General features: G+C 39.5%; 1 protein-coding gene across 10 annotated transcripts in view; it reads right to left on the bottom strand.

Moving 5' to 3' along the window:
- The window catches only part of LOC121597302 (RNA pseudouridylate synthase domain-containing protein 2-like), a 196744-nt gene that overhangs the window by 18997 nt on the left and 154415 nt on the right, over window positions 1–23332 (bottom strand). For 9 of the 10 annotated variants that reach the window (XM_041922960.1, XM_041922950.1, XM_041922954.1 and 6 more), the window contains 4 exons: window positions 11196–11285; window positions 6927–7014; window positions 6572–6794; window positions 4974–5061 (listed from right to left, as the gene is read on the bottom strand). In XM_041922960.1, coding sequence (XP_041778894.1) covers window positions 4974–5061; window positions 6572–6794; window positions 6927–7014; window positions 11196–11285 — 489 coding nt within the window. Of the gene's footprint in view, window positions 1–1395; window positions 1484–4973; window positions 5062–6571; window positions 6795–6926; window positions 7015–11195; window positions 11286–23332 lie in introns of all 10 variants that reach the window. The other variant, XM_041922952.1, reaches the window with a different exon arrangement.

Raw genomic sequence — 23332 nt, 5'->3', positions numbered from 1 at the left:
TAGAGTTCGATCCGATTGCAAAGGGTCCTTCAATTTCAAAAGATGCTTCCGTTACTCCGGTGTCCTTGATAGTCGCTTCCGCATCCATCCCGGGTTGCAATCGTTATGGAGCTACTAAAAGGACTAACTTTTTCAACAGAAAAAAGGAAAGAAACCCTCGCGTGAGCCCGTACGCCCTCGGGGCACTGACAAAAAGTCTCTTCAAATCTCAATCCCGTCTAGCGCGGGAAATGGAACACTGCAAATGGATGGTCTGTAAATTTCTCCTTCGTTACCGTCCGGGGCTCGGGGGGAGTGGCAGAGACAGAGCCCCGAGATCGAGTTCGAAGAGCGGAAGCGGGAAATCGAAAACGAATAAAGATGAAAATTTATCTAAGCAGCGGGCGGCACCGACACACAAAGCTTCGAAATGGTCGCCGAGGGAATGCTTCGGCTTGACGCGCTTGTGAAAACAATTTTCCTTTCGCAACTCGGTTCCAACTAAAACTGTTACCGAAGTGGATGATGACGATGATGGTGATGCTGTACGGTAAAGTCAGGGCGCCGGCGGCCGTAAACTTGATAACGTCGATAATGCGTGCGCTACGCAGATGGACACATTTGGTGCGGTTGTGCGGCTGGTGCTGGGTGCGTATCTGGTTGTTCGCAAGGACATTACGATCTTTATTTCATCGTTTATGAGTGCGTAGGGAAAATAGCAAACAGGGTTGGGATTACCGTTGCTTTATTGCTTCTTAGAGCAAGCAATTGGGCAATAAACTATTGAAGGCTTATTAGTATTAGTTATTTGACATTTAAATTTAGTACATCATCACAGTGTGGAACACAGTGACTGAACAGAGTTTATGGGTTTTTAGTATAAAATTATCATGATTTTGACGGTGCTGCGTTAGTATTAACATACACATACACACTTTAGCATGCGTACCAGATGTAAGAGAGGCAACATTTTGTCGCTTGCCAGTCGATATGTTCAACGGTCTGTCTCAGGTTGACTTTGTCTGCTTACAGTAAGTACCACGACCAATTCCATTGGTGTTCGTAGTACTCGCTGTTGCGGCCAAATGAAACCATGGTATGCGCTTCTCATACCACTATTTTCCCCCCCTTTTACCCCTTGCTTGAGGTGTTCGTTTGTTACAAGGGGAGGTAAAGAATTCAGCATCGTCCTGTGGTTTGTTCGGTTGCCCTGTTGCTATCGCCGTACTGTTTGTAGTACTTGTGGGGCAGAACGGCGCGGCAGAAAACGTGCGACTTCAAATCGGGACAACACTCGCAGTGATAAGGCGGTGTAGGAGAAGGTGGTGGTGGTGGTAGTGGGTAAACAGGGGAAGGGTAGATAAACACTCGCCGGACATCCGGGTCAGGATGGTTTGGTCAAACTACTTTACTCACCGGCAGCGAACAAGGTTTGTCCAGCACTACGAGATCATTATCGACATAGATTATTTTTATTGAATGATCTAGAACGGGTGTCTCGTGTCTGTTGCGGCCCGGGCAACGAGCGAAACATAGCCCAACATAAGAAGAAAACAGAAACACAGAGGCGCGTCATGGTGCCGATGGTGAGAGAGCATTGTTTCCGGATTGTTTCCGAACAATCGGTTGGTTGGTGGTGGGATTTTTTTGTTTTGTTTTTAGCACGAAGTAACCAGCATTCCAGGTGTTTGGGGTCGCGCAGAGCAGCCACCAGGAGGGCCGGCGGCACGTGCGGCACCATGTGTCATTGCAAACATGATGGAGCGGGCGGTGGGGATCATTACCATGAGTCACAGAATCCGATCGGCGTCCAGGGGCAGCCACCGTTAAACAACGCGCACACATACACACAACCCGGGCAGGAGTAATATTACAGTGTTATTAATATTTTGTTTTATCATTTGCCTCGATCAACGCTGCCATTATTTTGGTGGTTACAGGCATTAATCATTATGCTACAGTGGATGAGAGAGCGGATGAACGCTGGGTTTTGGTGGAGGAGGCAGGGGGCAGAGGGCATGGGGAGTGAGCGGTGACCGCAACATTGCGATGATTATTTATGATGCAAGAGATACATAAACACATTCTTGTTGGTCAAGAGCAATATTATTCGTTTGCTAATTTGCACGTTCGTTCATTTTGTTTTTTGTTTTTATACAAGCATTTAAATAGTCTTCTTGTAAATTGGTACCATTGTTTTACTCGCAACGCATAAGAGTTTCATTTTGAAAATTAAATCATTTTTGTTTGGGTTACCAAATCAGTATAAAGCTGTGTCAAGTGTCATAGTGCCCCGAATAAATGCGCATTGTAATTGTGTATGTAGTAGTTATTTATGAGCGTTTGTGTTTAATGAATTTGTTGGCAGATGTTTCTTCATTGCAGTTAAAGCTAATTATTTAACACAGTACGGCAATGCTTCGGTCTCGATGTATCATTGTTATGAATGCATTGTTTTCCGAAAAATGAACAAGACCATGCGCCTCCATCGAACACTTCATTCGAAAATTGTCAACAAAACACAACTCGTTTAGCGTAGCTTTTTCGTTGTTATTTTTTGTAAACATAAACAAGAGTTAGATACGAGCACAAATATACACACACACGCACACAAAGAAAAAAAACTATTACACATCAAATATCTCTTTCAATCGGTTTTTGCGCAATGCAGAATGTACGAAAGGTTAATGAAACGGCACGGCCGCGTTCGTGTATGAAAGACAATCCTATTAAAACGTTAGTCACATGTAGGTTCCGTGCTTCAATAACACGATGAATGGATGCGCTATCGCGCTACAAAGCTGCACAAAACAAGAACAACAAAAAACAGCAAAAAGGGCACTCCACCAGCCACGGTACAGAAGAGATATTCGTCTTCAAAACGGGTAAACATACTTCAGACAAATAAAGTATAAATCTCTTGCGTTTGCTGAACGGTGCTAGATAGTGAATCCTGCTCTTGAAAAAACAAGCAGTAAAGCGGGGTTATTAGCCTTTGTTTTTTATTAGTGACGGACTGAAAATCGTAGATTGAACCCAATGTGAGTTATGATGAAACAAAAATCCAATAAAATATGACAGGAAGCACATATAAGCACACACACTCTCTGTCAGACAGTTTACGTTGTGCTGCAGAGTTCAAGGGATGAAAAACTGTGCTCCAATGTTGGCAACATTTTTCAAAGAGGATAATTTTTGTCCCATATTCTCTACCAGGCTTGTTTGTGTTCGTGCTCCGTTTAATCACAAAACATACTTGGCAATGATTTTTATATTGATTTTGCTTGATGTCTGTTTAGTTGCGCCTGTGTACTGGGGGGTATGCACGTGTACACGCACATGCATATTATGTTCCACGCACCGATGTGATTTGCAATATTTTATTAGATTGAAGTCAAATAGAATTATTGACACAACCGGAACGTAGGAATAAACTGCCAGATTATGATTTTTTTTTATCTTCCATTTCAGTCGCTGCTCAGTGTCATGCATTCAGTCCCGCATGGGGCACAGTACATGCTCGCTGTCACACCGCCCGCCGTACTTTTTGTATGCCTCAACCGGTGATTTGTAGAAGTTTTTGCCGTTTACGTTATGGTTCATGCAAGACCGCGTTATAACTTTTCCCATATGATCCGGCAAAGCTAAAGGCGACGACTGGGGCTCGTAAATATATTCCACTTCACGATAAGACATGAAAAGTTGTTTTTTTTTCACATGATAATCAACCATTGATATTGAAAAAAAAAAGAATCCTGCTTCGTAACTTCTGAATACGATGGGGCTATTGAGGTAGATAGTTTTCTTAAGTCAAATTTCAACAATTACAAATAATTTATATGTTTTTCTCATATAGCATATTAAAAAGAAAAAAAGTCGTAGTTCGCGGGAATCGTTAAAACAAACTGTTGCAAATGTTACCAATCATCAAAGGAAAGTTTTACTTTGGAAACGTTCGTCCAATCACGTACTACTATAGGGACGGGGTGGTTCGTCCCTTGTGAAATCAATCGGATGGAGCGAAAACTCTCCAATACACAATAGGAATCGTTAGCAGTGACGGCTAATCCCTTGCCGCCGTCGTTACCAAAATTGGACTGACAGTAGTAACCGGCAGATTATTTTCTGTTTTTCTGAGCAACAGAAAATTTTGACTGTATCAACCAGCCGCCGACGAAGCCGATTTGTTCGTTCATTGCAGTTAGGATTACGTAGCATTCTCAGCGCATTGTAACGGGCGGATTGAAAACCTTTATCTGTGCTTTATGATTCAATCTGGATAGGTGGCTTCTGGCATATCTAATAAAACCGTCTATCCAGTGATTCCGATTTATAGTTTGCAATATAGGTGCATTGTCAAGCTTTCTTCATAGGATAAAGAACGTAATAATTGGGATTGACCCATCTTTGAGCAGTTTCAGATATCTTGAAAAAAAATGAGAAAACAAATCCTGTTCAATTCATGATATTTTCAGAATGGGTGACTATCTTCAAACATTCAATTATGGTATTGGAAAATTAATTATTGTTTCAAAAAAAAATATGAAAAATAACATTTTCAGGACTATTATTTTCCAAGAGCTTCTTGAAGTCCAAATTTCCTTACTAGATTAGTCAAACAAAAAACCAACGTTTATAGTATCGCATAAAATAGTTCATAGATGATGAGGATATTACGAAAATGTTTTATAAATGTTAGATTTAAAATAGAAAACATGCAAACATTATCCAAATGCATGGTTAATAAAGAACATATTTTAACAGCAATGAAACAAACAGCTGTAAACAACTTTTTTCTATGGCAAACCGAAAAAACACACGAATCAAATCAAACCAAAAGCATGAGCGTTATTGCGTTTCGAAGTTGGTGCGTATCTTGTCGCGGCATTGTTGAAGCATTATTGTTAATAAGCGTAGCAAGCACTACCAGATTAACGAAGAAAGTAATCGATCAGAATGAAGTAAAGAAAATGGCGGTCATTTAAGCCACTTACTGGTATAGATGCTGGTTTGTTCACAACCACAATATCGTCGTCCATGTGCACTATTGTGATTGGCTGACTAGTTACTGGAACTTCATGTCTGGAAAATACAACACTCATATGTAGATGATTTTGGTAAGGGGTTTTTTGTTGTTTGAGTTTTGCTTGAAGTATAATCAAAGGTAGTATGTAGATATAAAAAAAAAACAAATTGGTTAAGCAATACACAAAAGGAACACAAGAAAGAGAAAAAAATAATCCCGATTTACAGATAATGATGTGTCATCTGTTAACCATCAACTGCCGGTAGGTAATTGGGTTTTAATTTCAGATGGGGTTTGATTTATCGAAAGAACCATGAAAGAAGAATGGCAAGTACAAAACTCACTTTAATTATATATTTTTATACTAAAAAATTAAAACTCGTTACAAACATTTTTTATATCTATCTCTAACAACATTAACCAAATCGATTTGATTTGAAACAGTCAACGTAAGCATGTAGTAATTCAATAAAGGATACGCTTATCTTAATTTAACTTTACCATTGTTTATATGGTAATGAAATGAAAACTTTAGTTTATCGTAAAATGTGTCGGTATAGTTATCATAAAGTTTAAACCTTCTTATGCTACACTCTCAGCGATTAAACGTAGTTGTAACTATGAACTGTCTACAGTAAATTCATTTTATCTTGTGCACGTGCATAAAGTTTTACTGCAGTTTGCCAGTTGCTACCGCTAGTTGTGATCATAGCATTTTTATTCGAAGTGTAAAAACAATATTATAGCTGAACGCTTTGTAAGATGTAGTTGCATTGCTTCTTTCATGTAATCCTTTCGAATGATTAGGAATTCACAATCGGAAATGGGACGCTGGAAGGAAAGGCAAAAGCGTGGGAATTATGTGTAAGCATGAATGAATAGAGTTTGTAGTGACAGTGAGATATGTAGTTTTTGCATGTTTCAGGAAAGCTACTGTAAAGTAAAACTGAGTTTTTTTAATAGCTTGCATCTTTCCGACAATGTTTTTTTAAACATACTTTATATTTTAGCATATTTACAGTGGCAAGCTTGATTGCAATTTTGAAAATTTGGGATATAATTTATATTTGGCCGAATTCAGCAACACAGCTAATTGTGATTATTATTTCGAACGTTAATGGTACGAAGCTAACAGATACTTGCTTTGTTTTTGCAAGATGAAAAGCATCTCTCGAAGGAACGAACGAGCATTCATTAACGACAATATGTGCTCAATATGAGCCGTGTTGTGTATAGGTAGAATAAGTGAAACAAGACTATACATTTTTTAATTTGATGTATAAAACAATTAATGCAGAAAACTTTCATAACACGATGAAAAAAGCATAAAAATTTACAGGAAAAAAACGGATTTTTCTAAATTACACAGGGAAAGGGAACACTCTCGACAAGGAATGGAGCCTAACGAAGGAGAGGGAAATACTTAATGCTTGGAAATAGACATTAACATAAATCTTTTTACAGGTTTTGTTATGAAACCATAACAAATAAAATGTTGAATAAATATTGTATGTAAAACATACACATTTTCATCGATATAAAGTTATGAGTAATCAATAGATTTACCTGTGGACGATGTTCGCAAGGAGATCGTTATGCTTTAACCTATAGTCAGTTGGCACTTTTTCGTAGTTCACGGTTAGAGTACCTGCCTTAATGCATCGCTCGTACTCCTCGGCTGGATGGGCTCGAAATTCTCTAGCGAACACGTCCAGAATTTTCTCGCCTACCCAGCGTCCCTTAGTGAACGTAGTGAAAGTGAAATAGTAGGGATACACTTTCCGTAGGCCTGTCGAAGAAAGGGAATAAGGCGTTACATTTTGTGGACAGTTGAAAACGATAACACTTCAAGACAGTCAGAGTTACGCTGATAGCCGCTAAACAAATGAATTGGTAGTACATAATGATATGCATTACATACCATTTTCAATATAGTACGATGTTTCATGGTACCGTTCGTCGGTGAAACCGGGTCGTTTTGCTTTCAGTGCTTTGGTTTCCAGCTTAGCCTGCAAATTTAAAAAAAATCAAAAGATCGATTTTAAAATAGTATTATACGTTGAAGTAGAAAAACAAAATTATGCCGCGGGTGTATTATAACATTCGGGTTATATTTTATGAGTCTTGGGATAATGATAATCCAATGTTTTGTCCCAAAAAAGGAAACAATTTCTTAGAAACAGGATGACTTTAATTATACGTCAAATGCTCTTCAAGTTGCAAGCTTTTTACGATATCTGCGTTTGACAGGAGTTCATGATACCGGACAGAGACCATTGACGTATAAGGAGAAACAGGAAAGTAGTGGCCTTATTCTACACCGATCGCTGTCATCCCCTGTCAACGACTTCAAATGAATTGGGCGAGATCAAACGTTGTCATAAACAGGCAAGTGGAGTAAAAATAAACGCATAAACATTGTATTTACAACAAAAGAATTTGGTAACACCTTTTTTTGTAAACAGTTTTTGACAAGACTAAATTTCACCACGAATACAAGTTTTATTAACTAACAAATACACACAGAATATGTTTACCCGTGTATGAGCAAAATGAACTCTCCAAATTTCTTGTGCATCGTATAACATTCTGATTTGATATTTTGATCTCTGTTATAATCAAACACAGCTTGTGCTATTCCGTGATAGCAATTGTGAGATGAAAAAATGTCCACACCAAAAATGCATTGACAACAAAAAGTAAGCATTTGAAACTCTTTGTTTAGTTTACGCTTATAACGTAAGGCTAGCGAGTTGCTTAATGCAGTGGATTTCTGTTTATCATGCACTAGGAGCTAGAAATTGGTACACACATATTTCACATGAAAACTCACCCATTTCCACAAAAATACTGAAACCCATAGAAACGCGTGTCAAAACAACGGTACAACGGTGGTGGTGGAATATTGTGAATACATGTCACGCTCCTCTTTCTGGCTCGACATAACTCTTCTCTTTTGGAAAAGTTTTGCTAGTTCGTGTGCATGTCGACAAGATGTGCACTGCGCTTGGTAGTTTGGTGAAGGAAGCGGAATAGTTTGTTATGCAAAAATTGTACTTGCTTTGAACGAATTTCTTGGGAGGAAGTTTATCCATCGCCGCCGGATGTAAACCACAAGCACTGGAGTAAGTACAATGATAAACTCCTGTCCTATCCCTTTTTGTGTAGTTTTTGTTGTTGCTAGTGTGCAAGCGTTTTCATTTCACATGGTTCCATCTGCTAGTGTGGAAAGCTTACCCTACTTACATACGGTTCATTATATTTGCACTTGCTCTTCTTCATTTATGCGATACTGAAAGTACTTGTTTTGTCCACGGTTGGTACAATTCGGTGTGTTTTCGGGATGTTTGTTGTTTCATGAAAAGGAAGTGTATATTCTACCTTCTCACACAATATATAAAAATGTATCGTTGCTTTCTCTGTGCAACGGTACAGATTAGTATGCGAACAAAGATACTCAATTACGTTGTAAATTTTATGAATTGTTTATGAAATATTTCATTACGCTACAAAAAGACTACAATTTTAGGCACGTTGACACACAACTAGACCAATAATATCGTTGAACAGATCCAACGCTCTACCATAAAGCTAATATTCTCGTGGTCTGGAAAAGCCATCTGGTCTGAGACACTACCGTTTCGAATTTTACCGAAGAAATTGTTTCTGTTTGAACTTGTTTTGAATTTATACATCATGTCCAATATAAATAGATTATAGATAAATAATACAAGAGTATTACCCACACATTTTTAAGAATTAAAACACTTATTTAACGCGATCTCACAGCAAAATTTAGAGTCTGCATACTTTGCAAATTTTGATCGCTATCTCTGATAATGCAAAAGATCTTCTATCCTCAAACAGAAAAACATGAGCAGAGTACATTATAATATTTAAATATGTTAAAGCTTTTTCTTTTGTTTCAAGTAACGTCAAGTTTTCATTTAAATTATCCATGTCAACTACGTTCAACAACTAATCCGTTTTGCATTGCTGCTGGAATGAAATCAATATTGCGGTCAACGGCAGTGTGCCTATCAGTTTTACACACCAGCAAAAATGTACCCCCTTGTAAGTAATCTTTCCACATCTTTTCACTTTACCCGTCGGCCGGTCGGTCGCTGCCAGCAGTACTTTAATAAACCATTTTGCAGTGTTTTTGCCGCGCTTTTACGCTTTGCCAATCTTCTGGACACCGATGCGAAACCATATTTTCCCAAACCAGACAACATTCATTGTTGTCATAAACAATAACCTTCCCCAGATCGGGTGGGCCTTTTATTAGACCATCGGTGCGCGGCAGAATGGTGGGGCCCATCGCGTTGGTACGCTCCACCTACACACTCGCAGTTACACCGACGATAAGGCCCGAATGCTTTACGCGCCCGACTGTTGCTCGATGTCCAGTAATGCTTTTTTTTCTCCAACCTTGTTTCGCTTCTCGTTTGCTTCTCCCTTTTTATCTTCTCACATCTTTAGTATTTACGTCGATGACCGAACCCCCTTCTCCCTACTAGCCTCTAACGCATGGAAATTTGCATTCGTTCGGTTCTGGTTTCTGCAGGGTCTTCTGCTAACGGAGGGTGATTTTCTGCTCTACACACTACATACATACACACACACGTAGTACTGTGCGCGCTGTCATACTTTTTCATTACGCCTGTTTAATAACGCACACTCTGTATTCGCCGTTGTATAAATTAGCGTTTTCAATTTCATCCTTCGTGCCGCACTGGCGATATTTACTTAATCACGCGCATCCTGGGTAACGCTCGGAATTTGCATTCAACCGCAGCTCACCGTACAACAAATCGTGCGCGTTCAGCCGGGCTGTATTTTACAATATACTACTACCCGGCAGTGCTCGCAACTCTCGCGAATACGTCTCATAAGGTACGGCGTTTTTCTTACGCACGTCTTCCTTCTCCCCCTACTTTTTGTAGCTTAGTAGCGTTGAGGGAGCGAAATTTATAACGTTTGGAGTAGGAAGCAAATGGATTTGATCCAGCGCGGAATGTCTGACATTGGTTACAGTAACTAATTTTGCAAAGCTACGAAAACATTAATCCTACCCATCACACGCGGGAGAAGCGCGTTGATTGGAATGGTAAATATTTTCCACAAATTGGAATGAAATGAAGCGAAATATTTATCTGCAGGGCAGGTTACATTTCAATTACACCATGAGTGCTTGTGAATTTCATCTGTCACTTTTGACCGATAATGGTAAAGTTAAATTTGGATTGATGTCTGTTTTGAGAGAGTTATCGATTTAAATAATGGGTATTGTATGGCATCAGATAATATAACGCAACGATTAACATTGTTATTATTAAGTTATTAAGTTGGTTTAAGATTAACATTGTTATGATATTGATTTTGGTAATACAACAACAAAAAAATGAAAACCATAAAAACGTGTACACTAACCTACAGAATCAACTGAAAATTAAACAAACAAAACAAAAAATCCCACGTTAACAGTAACGTTTTCGCCAGCATCCATAAAGGTTCTCGCGCTGGTTATCGTCCGATCGCAAAAACTGCAACCATTATCTTGATTGCTGCCTGACTGAGCACATCCATCGCGTGATGATGATGGTGTTTAATTAAAACGTGATCCAATATCCGATACGTGACAAAACACGCTCGATCATTAATCGATTTCCAGCACGCACCGCATATGGACGGGTGAGCCAATCGCTAAGGCTGGTGGGCTACACTACCCACGTCAAACCTCCAGACGTAAGTGTAAGGCTGTCCCCTCTTACTCCCCACTACCAGCTCACGACCCATTTTGGCGTCTTTTCCTCACGACCGGATCTAAACTGTGTTCTTTTACAGCAAATAATCCAACAGTAGTAAGCAGGTGTCGGCGAATAAAAAAAAAACATCCCAGCTGAACGATAACAGTGCGAACGGCTGAAGGGTGTTCTTTGGATGCAAAACAAAAAGCTACTTTAGAATGTATTATACGAGGAGGCACAAAAAAAAACCACACTCGATCACCGATACCTAGGTGACCCGAGGGTGAATCCCTTTGTGGCCACGTTTCACTTAAAAAGTACACAAAGTAACATCCGAGTGGGAGACAGCGGGAAAGGAAAAAAAAAACTACAACAACAGAAACACATACACACCAAGCTCACATGTAAAGCCGCAGCATCCTACTACGGGTGGTACGTACCTTTTTCAAATCCTTGACCGGTTCGCTTTCGTCCGCTTTTCGCTTCTCGGTTGAAACCAGTTTCGTTTTTTCCTTTTCCGTCATGATAATCTGCGGTAATGGGGTACACGATGAGCGACAGGATACCGGAAGCGGTTGGGATGATGATGATGGTTCGGACGCGCGCATTAGATGGCCGGGGATGGTTGGGATTGGAGACAAAAAAGAAAACAAGAAAGAAAATGCAAAATTAATCAAAACGAAACTTTGGGGACAATCGTTTTTTTTTTGTTTTGGTTATGTGTTGTCGTTCCCTACGCGAATGTCATGTGCGTTACAGAAAAAAACGGACAAGTAAGAGGATAAAGGTGCTATGTGCCACTGCGCACGTATATATTGAGCTACTGAAACTGTTGCTTAGTGGACGGACGTGGGGTACGTTTATTTGAATGTTTTAAATATTTGTTTTGTCACATCACGGGCTGATTCGCTTTTACTGGGTTCGGTATTTGAATTAAGGGCCTTTCAGTTTATTCGAGCAAACTGGTAGGATAGATGGGTTGCCTACAGAGAGGTTAAGTTATTGGAAGCTGCAATGTACTGGCTGTAATGTTTGTGAACGTGAAGCAATAGTGCGCCATTTCCATTTAACATTCGCCTTGTTTGCTGCTATTTACTGATTAGTTCTTATAATGAATTGCTTTAATTACTTTCATAATATGCTTTATGTATTGTGGTTCTGGTTCAGCTCTGGTTTATGCGATGCATATATGAATGCATTATATCCTTGCGTAGCGAATACGGCATGATTGAAACCCTTATTCAAAATATTTAAAATAAAGTAGAATTATGTAAGCAATACGACTCAAGACCATCTCTCTTGAAAAAAAAAAGGATCAAATAATTATGTGAAAAACAACTTTTGAAACAATTAGATACATATACAATACAATGCACTCAATGGATTGGAATGCTTGTTTACAAAAAATATTTTTCCTGCAGTTGCTTACACAAGTCGCAAAAAGCTAAATAAAATTATAAAGTTTATAATCAAGATAGCTATGAAGTAAAATTGGTTCGTTTTTAAACCTTTTCCAGTATGCTCAACAAGATATGCACACAGCATATTTGAACTTTAAGTACGGCGTGCTGTTTCTCTGGGCGTCAACTACCCCTGGGAGCACATTTCGGATAGCGGTTTAACCGAACGTAGATGATTTCGGATGCCAGGTGCAAGAAACTCGACAACAAGCTCTAACAAACTCTCACCGAACTAGTTCAAAGTTATTCTTCTGAGCTTTGTGGATTCCCAAAAGGATGCACAGAGATGCTTTTCTTTAACAAAAAAACAACGCTGTTGCTGTTAAAGCTAGCTTTCACTTAAACCCCTGCAAAGGCTTTCAATTATTCTGCCATTTTCCGGTTCTTTGCGAACTATTTCCTAACGAAAGGAAGGCTTTTTTATTTGCCCGCCTTTATAACAAACAAAACAAATCCAAAACAAAAAGAGAAGAGTGAATGCAAGAATCGTCCAGAAAGACGAAACGAAAATCAAACAGCATCTCGATTGCAACACACCCAACCGTTTTCAGTACGGGTGAGGTGCCCGGAACAAGAGCGAGAGTTATTTCATACTGTTTGCTAAAGAAATAAGACGTTAGATGGTTACCCGAAATCGGTGCAACGTCCGGATTGACTGTACCGAGCATCTGGCTGCAGCACAGAAGTTTGTTGACCGAAGGTATTAGCCACCGTAAGGTTTTGGGGTTTTGTTGGCCAAGATTTTTGACCGAAATGCGATTTACCGTTTAGCAGAGGAAAGTGAGCCACCCCCCGCCCTAACCTCAACAGGGAAGTCTATCGGCTGCACATTCTTGCCGAGTAACTAGTGGTTTTGCAATGGTGTGTTTGTGTAACGAGGTAGCTTGGCTGAACCAACGATGGAAAGTCGTAAAGTATTTGTTGAATTTCTTGAAATGTGAGAGGCTTTATGGCGCAGAGTTTTGTAAATCATGACGCATTGCAGATTGCTGCTTGTTTGTTTGTAATGTAATTTAGTCAATTAAAAGTGCTTCAGTGACCAAAGATCTTATTTTTTGGAGATAGTTTTTTTGTTGTTTCCTCATCTAACAATTAAATTCAATATTTCTTCTCTTTAAGTAAAATTTATACAAGTAAATAACAAACAGTTTAACATAATTCCCCTTTTATTATCATTGAAAATATGTTTTGACAACTGTCCATCGACCTTGAACAACGTAATTAAATTCATTGATCCAAGTTGATAAAGTTCATTCCGATAATAATTGCTCTAACGAAGAGATCAACCAAATGAAGCACATCTTGCTTATAGCCAAACATCAAAACGCATCAGCAGGATTTTGTTCAACAACACTACACCTGAGTCGCGAATGCCTATCATAAGCGAAATATGTATGCGGTTACTGATTGCAGACGTTTGATCAGCGTACTATTACCATAACGCTCCCTTCCTCCTTCCATATCAGCAATGAGCAACCGCGAGACGATGCAAATTATTCTACACCTAGACTGCGTTGATTCCCAGGGACTGACCACATTCTTCTGGATGAATTTTATCGAGCGATACGACGTACAGATTTCAACAATGCTCGCCCATGTTGAACGCGACGTTCGGCCACAAAATGCAATTGCAATGAACAAATAGCATCATAATTTACGCTCACAATTGTCACGCAGATCCTGTGCTGTATCTGGAACAGTGGGCCGAGGTCAGCCTTGCCATAAATGTGTTCCGAAACAGGTTTCAGATGCAGATTTTAGCCGATTTGATTGGTATTTGTGGTTTTTGGTGATTATTAGCTCGCAGGAGCGAGCGGTTTAACGTAAAGCAGAATATGAATGTAAATGAAATGAACCAAAATTGGATTTCAGTTGACTTTACTTTACACTCGCCTTCACGAGCGGTTGACATTGCAACTAATGTGTATAGCGTATATTTATATTTATACAACAAATAGCAATTAAAATGGATAAATAAACCATGGATTATTATACAAGAATAATCACAAAAAATAGATATAGAATGTGAATATATACATATAAACTATCAACTATATGAACTACAAAAACAATTTAATTTCCAGTAATATCTCAATCATGTGTCCAGGAGGGATTTTGCTGGTGCATAATAAGGTAAAATCCGTGTAGTTAGAGCAGATGTGCAAACATGCCCACATGGTTTGTTTTGAAAGCCACACACCGAATGTAAATAGAACAATATTTGGCTGAATTATATGTTCAGTTACAACCATGAACATAATCATGTTGCACATGCAATTTCTCAGTACAGGGGCAAACAATCATAATAAATCCGCTTCGTTATCATACACTGCTTTAAGCGAGTTTAAATTTACTACATTTTGCAGTACCTATTTATTCATACTATATAACGTGAAATTTTTAAAATAATTTATCTCTGCATATTTCAATTAAAACAAAATTAACATTAGTTTCAATAACAGCAATGGTAGGAATAAGACCGCCATATTCGAGAATAAACTGTCCTAATTACAGATATATTGGATATACTCCAGGCCGTTAAATAGCATATTTATTCGATTATGTTTATTAACTTTGAACATGCATCACTCTTTGATAGGAACAGCAATGATATGAACGTATTTTTGTACCTCTAGAATTTTACCTTATACTAGTGAAGGAAACCCCAAAAAACAACACGGGCAGTTAAGATTGCAGTATGAAGTAAATGTTCATGAAAAACACAAAACAATACTCCCAAATAGGCCGGATGCGCAGCAAGTTATGATTGTTTCGTGCCTTCATTCGTTTCTCCGGTTTTATGCCAATGCAGTAGCAATCAAAAATCGGCACCCCTTCCCCCACCACATTACGCGATGGCTAGGAGAAACTAATTTATGACGAGGCAAATTTTATTGCTTCGTTGTCGCCCTCAGCACCTCAGCACCGGCGACGAAGGATTTCCCATCCCGCTGGCCAAATAATGTGTTCTCCCAAAGGCCTACAACGAAAAACATCCGGACGGAGCAACTTAATGGTGGAAAAGCGATAAAAGTATTGATTTTTATTGTTTCAACAGCTCGCTCGAGTACTTGATTGACGTCGAAATTAGTATCCAAACTTCGAGGGTTCGATGCCAAACTCAACAACAGCAACGGTAGGGAGGGGGAGGGAGGGGGGGGGGTAGCCCGGGTGAATGTTTGCCGAAATGGTTAAATACGTTTGACCCCAAAAAACAAACAACTTAGCAACGGCGTCGTGGTTGAGGTGTTGGGAGGAGTTTAAGTTCTGGGTAATAATAGCAGCAGCCGCAGTTCGAGGCAACCGTTCCAAGAGTTCCATATTTTTGTGTTTCGAATGCAATGGATAGTTCAAACACACGGATCAGACAGTAGGTCGTATTAAAAAGATATGGGTTTTAAAATTCAATTTAGACTTGAGTTCAAACAATTGACTGCACAATACTACCTTCTCGTGTTTCTGTCACCTTTAGCTATCTGGAATAACCATCCTTCTTTGCAGCCATCCCAGATGAAAAGGCCGGCTCTGAATAGCTGAAACATATTTTTTTTGTTAATCTCACACCAGAAAAATCCTATCCTTTCTTTTCTTTCCGACTGTACATATCCATGACCTTCTTTCTCTTTATGCTCTGATTAAGGATGAGCAAAAGTTTCTGTAAGGACGAAATCCGAGCTGTTTCAGAAAAAGGAAAGCCTATCTCTCGCAGCTGCTTATGCGGATGAGCTGGGGTGCAACTGTGAATGGGTGCGACGTAGTAGGTAGAAGATTTATGGAGCTATATTTTATGAAATTATAATTATGTAGACAGAGAATAAACTTCTCACCATTCCCTTGTGTCTTGAGCTGGTAGGGTAGAGTTCCCTTAAAGATACGCCACCCGAGCGGAGTGTCTTCTGGGACAATCAGTGCAAAAAGTGGCCGTATAAAGACGACTCGACGGCGAGGCAAGCTCGGCACCTCGTAAGGCCAACGACTTCTTCCTGGGTGAGACGCCGTGACACTAATTTTTGGCGAGCAACTTTTTCGTATGAATATAAAGCTGTAATTAAATAACAGTCTCTTGCACCGGGTTCATGCTCAATTTCCATTTCTGGCGTAATGTAACGAGTACCATGGAGGGCAGGACTGCCAATCAATCATGTTCAGTTTTGAGAACGAGGCTGTCTATCATTTTTTAAATCATTTTTACACGTACATACTTCAGTACGTTAATTTGAGGATGGAATTTAAGCCAGGTAAGATCATAGCTTCAATGATCCAAGTAAATATTGATTAGCGAAAATTCTAGATGAGCGTTGATATAACGTTATCCATTGTGAATAATAAATTATGCAACGTAGTCATGAGTGCCCCCTAAACAAAAGCGAAGAAATATTTTAATGATTGCATTTAATGCTGATTGCGAATGTTTTGAGATTTTTTACTTAACAATTCATTATTCTTCTCTTCGAAAATATAAAAAAACAACAAACGAACAAACACAAAATCCGAACAATGTGTTTTAGGTGTTCTTCTGTTGCATTTTAAAGTTCAAATGCTAAGCAGCTATAGGTAAGAAACTCTGTAGATAGTAGGGTGTCGTGTAGTTGTTCCCATGTATGGTTTCAGTTTACCCTATGAAAACTGCTCTCATATGGAGCAGAAAGTCGATTGGACTGCAATAAACTGCTCCCTTATGCATATGTAGAATACGAGCAACACACAAAAGCTACGACCAGACCAGAGAATGGCAGGTGAAGCAGTGAGGTAAGTTATTTCATGAACGCTATGCTGTATTGCTTCCTATTGGGATTCATGACAGAAAAGTAGTTTGTTTATTCGCAAGCAAGTATATCCGCCTGGCCCATTCGGCCAACCCTCACTGCCCACCGAAGCCTAACATGCGGCTCCCATACAAACAGTTAAATCACATCGGTGTCGCTATGCACACAGACAAAAACCCTCAACCAACGACACCAAAGTACTTCCCCTACGGCTTTTCCCAGGATACGTGCCTTCGGACTGAACAAATAGTACACTATGCAGCACACAACAGTTGGCCAGATTTGCTCACGGTGTACGGTGCGCGCACGGGTGGACGGTTAAGAAACAGCAAAATTCAATTTAAAATAAATTTAATTTCATTGTAAACTTCCAGCCCACAGGAAACATGACCCTAGTGTACTGCTAGTAGTGTTGCAGGCTGATGTGTGTACTCTCTCGAGATGACAGGGCAGCGTCAGGTAAGATTCGGTGCCTCGAGTAAGCGAGCTTTTGAATAATGTCGAAGAAAGCCAAACATTTTGTTTCCTTTTCCGTTTCACCCCGTTGTCCGCACTTGTTTAGCCGTGCCAGAGCAAATAGTGACGCCATACACACAGTACACACAGGACTCGATTGTGCATGCTAATGAAAGATGAAACGGGACGGAAATCGGACATTTGTTTGCTGTATGAGAAGTGCACTGCAGAGGAAACTGCTTGTAGAACGCTTTTTCTAGCCAATAATCATGCCAACAAAGTACATATGCTACAAGTTGCCACAGCACAGTGACCTGTGCCAACGATTTTGCTGGCCAAATGGACCATGAAAACGCGTGTGTGTTTGCTATCATTCATTTGCTAAATGTTATTTGTTGCAGTTGTTTATGTAAGTCATCCCGGGAGGTTTGCGGTATAATAAAACGGGAAGAAATGCCCGGCTTTGGTCTACGGCTACCTTTAGCGAGTTTGAACACCTTCAACACTATCCTCAAGTGTGCAGAATGTTTTTCACGTAGTCAGTGCCTAAAAACTATATTGAGCATGGAAAAGTGAGCTAACCATTTCTGGATTTATATGTTCAACTATTTCCAAACTTGTGTAAGTCTACATCTGATATTTTAAGAGTAATCTTGCAATGCATCATTTCCAAAGAGCGTAAAAAAACATTTATCCGTGTGTAGTGTTTCTTACTTTTCTTTGTAGTTTCTATTTGACCATGATGCATATCATCGTGGGACGCTATATTCACCACGCCGCGGTGCTATGCCAAGCGCACCATCATTCATAATCTTCGAGCACCTCTGTCAATGATTGTGACTTCATATACGGCATTTCAGACACGCGAAGAGCTCGAATGAGTAAATCGCCTGTCGCTCACCTGCAACATGCAGCAGAAGCAGCACCACCACCGACCGAAGGCAACCGTGCATGTCGAATACTTTAAGGATGTCATGCTTCTGGCTCATGTGCACCTTTCCGCTTTTTCTACCTCTGAAATACCTTTCCGTTCACCTTCGAGTCATTCTTCTCGGCTGTAAGCATCGACGAGGTATACTTATATACATAACAGTACTTGCTTGCTGGTTCGGTTGCAACATAGCAGCAACATTTCTGTGATGGCTTTTGAGGTAAACCTCTTCCACGGAACAACATCAGCACGATGGTGGTGGTTGCACATCGATCTAGCATTTGCGCATCAACACCCGCCAAAACGATTCCACCGAACTTTAATGCCACCATTGCTAGTTACACTGTTACCGTAGGAAAGGCAGACTGCTTTCACATCCACGGCCTTGGCGGCGAAAACGTCTACAAGCGGCAGCACGGGAGCAAGCGTGACAGGATGGCGGCGGCAGCAGCAAAATGAAATATGCAAAGCCGTTTTCATTCTGCCTTATCACGTAAAATATTAGAAACCATCGGACGGTTGAGTGGAGTGTACCCAACCCTTTACCTAGCCCCACTGTTCGTCCCACGCTGCTGGACGGATTAAGGATAGTGTGTCGACGCAAGAAAGCGAACGCAAAAGGAGAGCACCACTTCATCGGAGTTATCATAGGTGGATCTACATCATTGGGAAGGGTCCATATTTTAACGCACCGATGGAATACGGCGAAACAATTTTAAGCAGCCGCACCTAGCGAACCATAAACTAGATGCATTCACAGTCCAACGGAAGAAAAATGTGCCGCCGCAAAATGACAAAAGATGCGATAAAGTCACACGGGTTAGTAACATTGAGTAACGGGCGTTACATTGAAGTGATGAAAAATGTGCAACAATAAATGGTGAGCGTCAAATTGAACAGAGCAGAATAAGTGTTTTGATCTGAATACCTTTCTATTCTACTGGTTAAAGTTTTTTTTGTACAAAGTAATGCGTGAAATGGGGCCGGTCTGGTGGTACAGTCGTCAACTCGTACGACGTAACAACACGCCCGTCATGGGTTCAAGCCTCGAATAGATCGTGCCCCCATACGTAGGACTGACTATCCTGCTATGGTAACAAAAAGTCACTGAAAGCCAAGCTCACTTCACTAGTGGGTTCAAGCAGGCCTTGACCGACAGCGGTTGTAGTGCCAAAGAAGAAGAAGAAGAAGTGCGTGAAATGATTGTTATTGTGTTGCCGCGTTTATGATTGCATTTGGAAACATAAATCTCTTTATACAGGTTTTTAAAAAGCGATGTAAGATTAGAATGTAGTAATTGCTAGTGTGTTTAGTGTTTACTAAAGTGTTTAGTTGTAACACTAAACACTAAACTAAATTGAGAAAAATTTAAGTAATGTAAATTATTTGAAGACATATTTCAAACCAGATCTATAATAAACCGAAACAAACCTGAGCTCCTTACACACATTACCATGTCAAATGGTTGGATTTTGTGTAGAGAACACATTTGCTCACCTGAAATTGAAAGAAAAAGTAAAACATATTATTAGTTTGATACTTTAACATTACTAAATTTTACAGTAATGATACTTTACAAACTGGTATCACGTAAGTCTAATGATCAACGGCACATATTTTTCTAGGCAGTGTCCTAGAACTTTTTAACACAACAATAGATGGCAGTTTACTGCTGCACGTGTTTATTTTACTTTCCTAATGAGCCTTCGGCAGTCAGGAATTCATGAACATGGACCAACACATTTCTGAATCCATGGGTGTAATTAATTTTCAAACTTCAACAAAACGCCCCAAGAGCGGAAGATCGAAAATAAAACAAACGATTCGGGTGGGAAGTTGTATGTAAGACTGCAAATCGTCTGTTGAATAGAGGAGCTGAAACAAAAAACACGCACACACAGTCCCAAATAAATCTATAACAAAAAAAAAGTACGGCCACGGCGCGGGGAAATGAAAATTCAGGGAAACGCAAAGAATGTTTAAACAATACCGGCAAGCGAGACACAAAAGCTGACAGAACCATTAGACAACAGTGGAAAAAAGGTACACCACCAGGGTGGGGAGCGGCCCAAACAGGAAACCATTCACGCAATCGGCCGTGTCCGTTTCGACAACCGCAAACCGGCCGCGTGTAGGTTGCGCCGGGCTGTTTATTTTTAGCTGTTTCTAAACGGGACCACGAGCTCGGTGGGGTCTTGTCTTTCACACAAGCCCCGGGACGCTAATGCAGTCCCTGAGTTCGAAAAAAAAAACTCACATACAAACACACAAACTAGGGGCTAACTTGCAAGGGCAGAGATGAAAGCCAAAAAAAAAGGAATAACACACACACACACCAGATAAAATTTGAGTTAAACGAACAAAAACTTTGACCGAATTTTGAATGGAGCAGCATGGTGGTTTACTACACAGCGGTGGTTTGACCACATTGCGTTAGAGCAGCCGGTACGAGCGATGGATTATAGAATGAGAACAGCACCAGTTTTAAACTTGAAAGAAAACGGTCGGCTGACAATAACATGCAGGTCATAATGTAGCGCCTGATCGTTCGATGACGATGTCCGGACGCGAGACACGGAGATGTACCTATGGCATTGAAATCATCTACTCTTACAACACGGCTATATACAAAAGCAATAGAAGCAATAAGAAATTGAATGATTTCACAACGTTAAATTTTTTTTTAACTAATAACTGATTACTAATACAGTGAAATCTCTCTCTAAGATGTATTCTCTTCAAGATGAATTGTTTCTTTAAGATGATCATTTTCTCGGTCCCGTCATATGCCATACATTTTAATTCTCTTCAAGATGAGTGTCTCCCTAAGCCGAATATCTTTCAAGCTGCATATGCGAATTGTAAGCCGAAATTCTCTAAGGCATTGGTCTAATCTTGTTGCGCGCCACATTGTTTCTGACAAACTGTATGAATTTGACAGCTAGCGCAACTTTGTTGCAGACCAAATTCAAACCAATTTGATTTTTGTCTAGCAACATTTTATATTTACCTTGGTAATGTTTATGAGGCGTATGAAATGACACAGCAGCAATGTGTGTTTTGTTGACATCTGCTTAGCCTGGAAGTGAATCATTTGTAGTACCATTTTTGTGTGTATATTATATTTTTCCTCCGTGATTTGTTGGATAGTTCATAACAACAACTTCATTAGTTTTCCTCTACATGAATATCTCTCTAAACTGACGGTCTCTTGAAGGTTAACCTTAGAGAGATTGCATTGTATTACAAATTATTTTATTGAATACTTTACTGTTATTCACAAGTGAGAACATTTTTTATGCAATGAAGCCAAAATGTTTATAGATATATGTTTTATAAACTAAAGTGATACCATACACATTGTTAAATACTTTTGAGTTTTACGTCCTTGGCTAAATCATAGAATGAAAGCATATTATTGGATTATGGATGAGTGAAAATGAGAACAAAACGATATTGATTTCGGTTGAAAATTCAAAGCAACTTAAATAATTTTCTATAACGTTGAAACAGAAGTTTTGATAAACTTAACTTGCTTCTATGCATTTCATAAAGCTAGGTATATATATAAATGGGATTTACTATGCCATGACATATGATATCCGTTCAATCAGACACGATCACACGCACAAAAGGTGCGAAACGGATCGACCCCGTAATAACCAAACGATACCCTTAAAAATATTACATTTATCTTTACAGCGAGACGGGAAAGGATTTTGTTCCGTTACGATTTTCAACCGAAAAACCTTCGAACTACTACACCGTTGTGCGGAGAGATGGCCCTTTGCTGGCGGCCTATCGTGGAACAGATATCAAGATAAATTGTATTAAATATATTTTTCTGATTTATGAGCCCATGTGTGGTATCGGCACTGTGAAACTCTCGTCGCAACCCTATTAGGAAGGGTAGTTTGCTATTTTCAGGCTCTACCCATTTGTAGGGAATCTTTTCCACTTTTTTATACACTGCAAGAATAGCATAGCAAAATAAGTCTATGATATCATGCTAAGAATAGTATGCTGTAAGGCATCATTTCGGTGTAGATAAAATATTTCATGCTGATGCTGTCGTTTCACCTTTTTTATTTCAGCTGGATACGAAAAAGGATACGTAACTTTATCAGGTATTTCTTTTCTTACTGTATTGAATTGTTTCACTTTTGATCGTCATTCACTTATGTTGTGGATTTGCAGCAAAGTTCGAAGTTCGTTCATTTCTTGAATTAAAAGCGTCTCAAAACTACCTAACTAAAATTTGAGCATTTTTAGAGCATTTCAGCTAAACGATAATTTGACTGTTGAAACATACGACACCCTTCGGCCATTCGTACGTACCCTACGAACAGAAGAGTTGTGGCTTCTATGATCATGCAACATGTTGCGCAATTTATTCCATATAATCGTTAACTTTTAAAATCTCATTTCATTTATCCGAACGCTTCTCGGGCTCATGGTGGGTGGGAACGGAAGTAAAGAACATCATTTCTCTACCCTGTCGATTAAGCACTCAATCGGGGGAGGGCAACCGTCAGAATCGTAACATTTTATTGAACGATCTCGGAATGATTTGAAACCTATCGTTCACTACCCTGCCGGGAGCAAGCAGTTGCACTGTTTGGATGGTCATAAGAATCACGATGTAACGAGCTTGAATCAGAGCAAATATAAAGCTCGTTTGGGAAACTCTCCCTTAGCGCAGATGATAGTAATGGGGCAATTGGATAATGATTATGACTCTCGGCCAAGAGGAAAGATAAGCAACACACTGAACAGTTAGAAGGAAACATTGTATGTTTCAAGAATTGCCTTGCTTTGTTATGCTTTTTTCATAAAATGAGCTAAATAAAGCAATTTTAAGGGGATAAAAAAACTAAGAAAAACCTTATGGATTTCAATATACGCAGCACAACAAATTTATTTGCAACATTTATTTATGATTGAGAAGAAAACTATTAATTAAC

The sequence above is a fragment of the Anopheles merus genome, chromosome 3R (genome assembly GCF_017562075.2).
Source record: "Anopheles merus strain MAF chromosome 3R, AmerM5.1, whole genome shotgun sequence".
Classification (NCBI taxonomy): domain Eukaryota; kingdom Metazoa; phylum Arthropoda; class Insecta; order Diptera; family Culicidae; genus Anopheles; species Anopheles merus.
The sequence above is the reverse complement of the archived record's forward strand: the minus strand, read 5'-3'. Positions and strand labels throughout refer to the sequence as shown.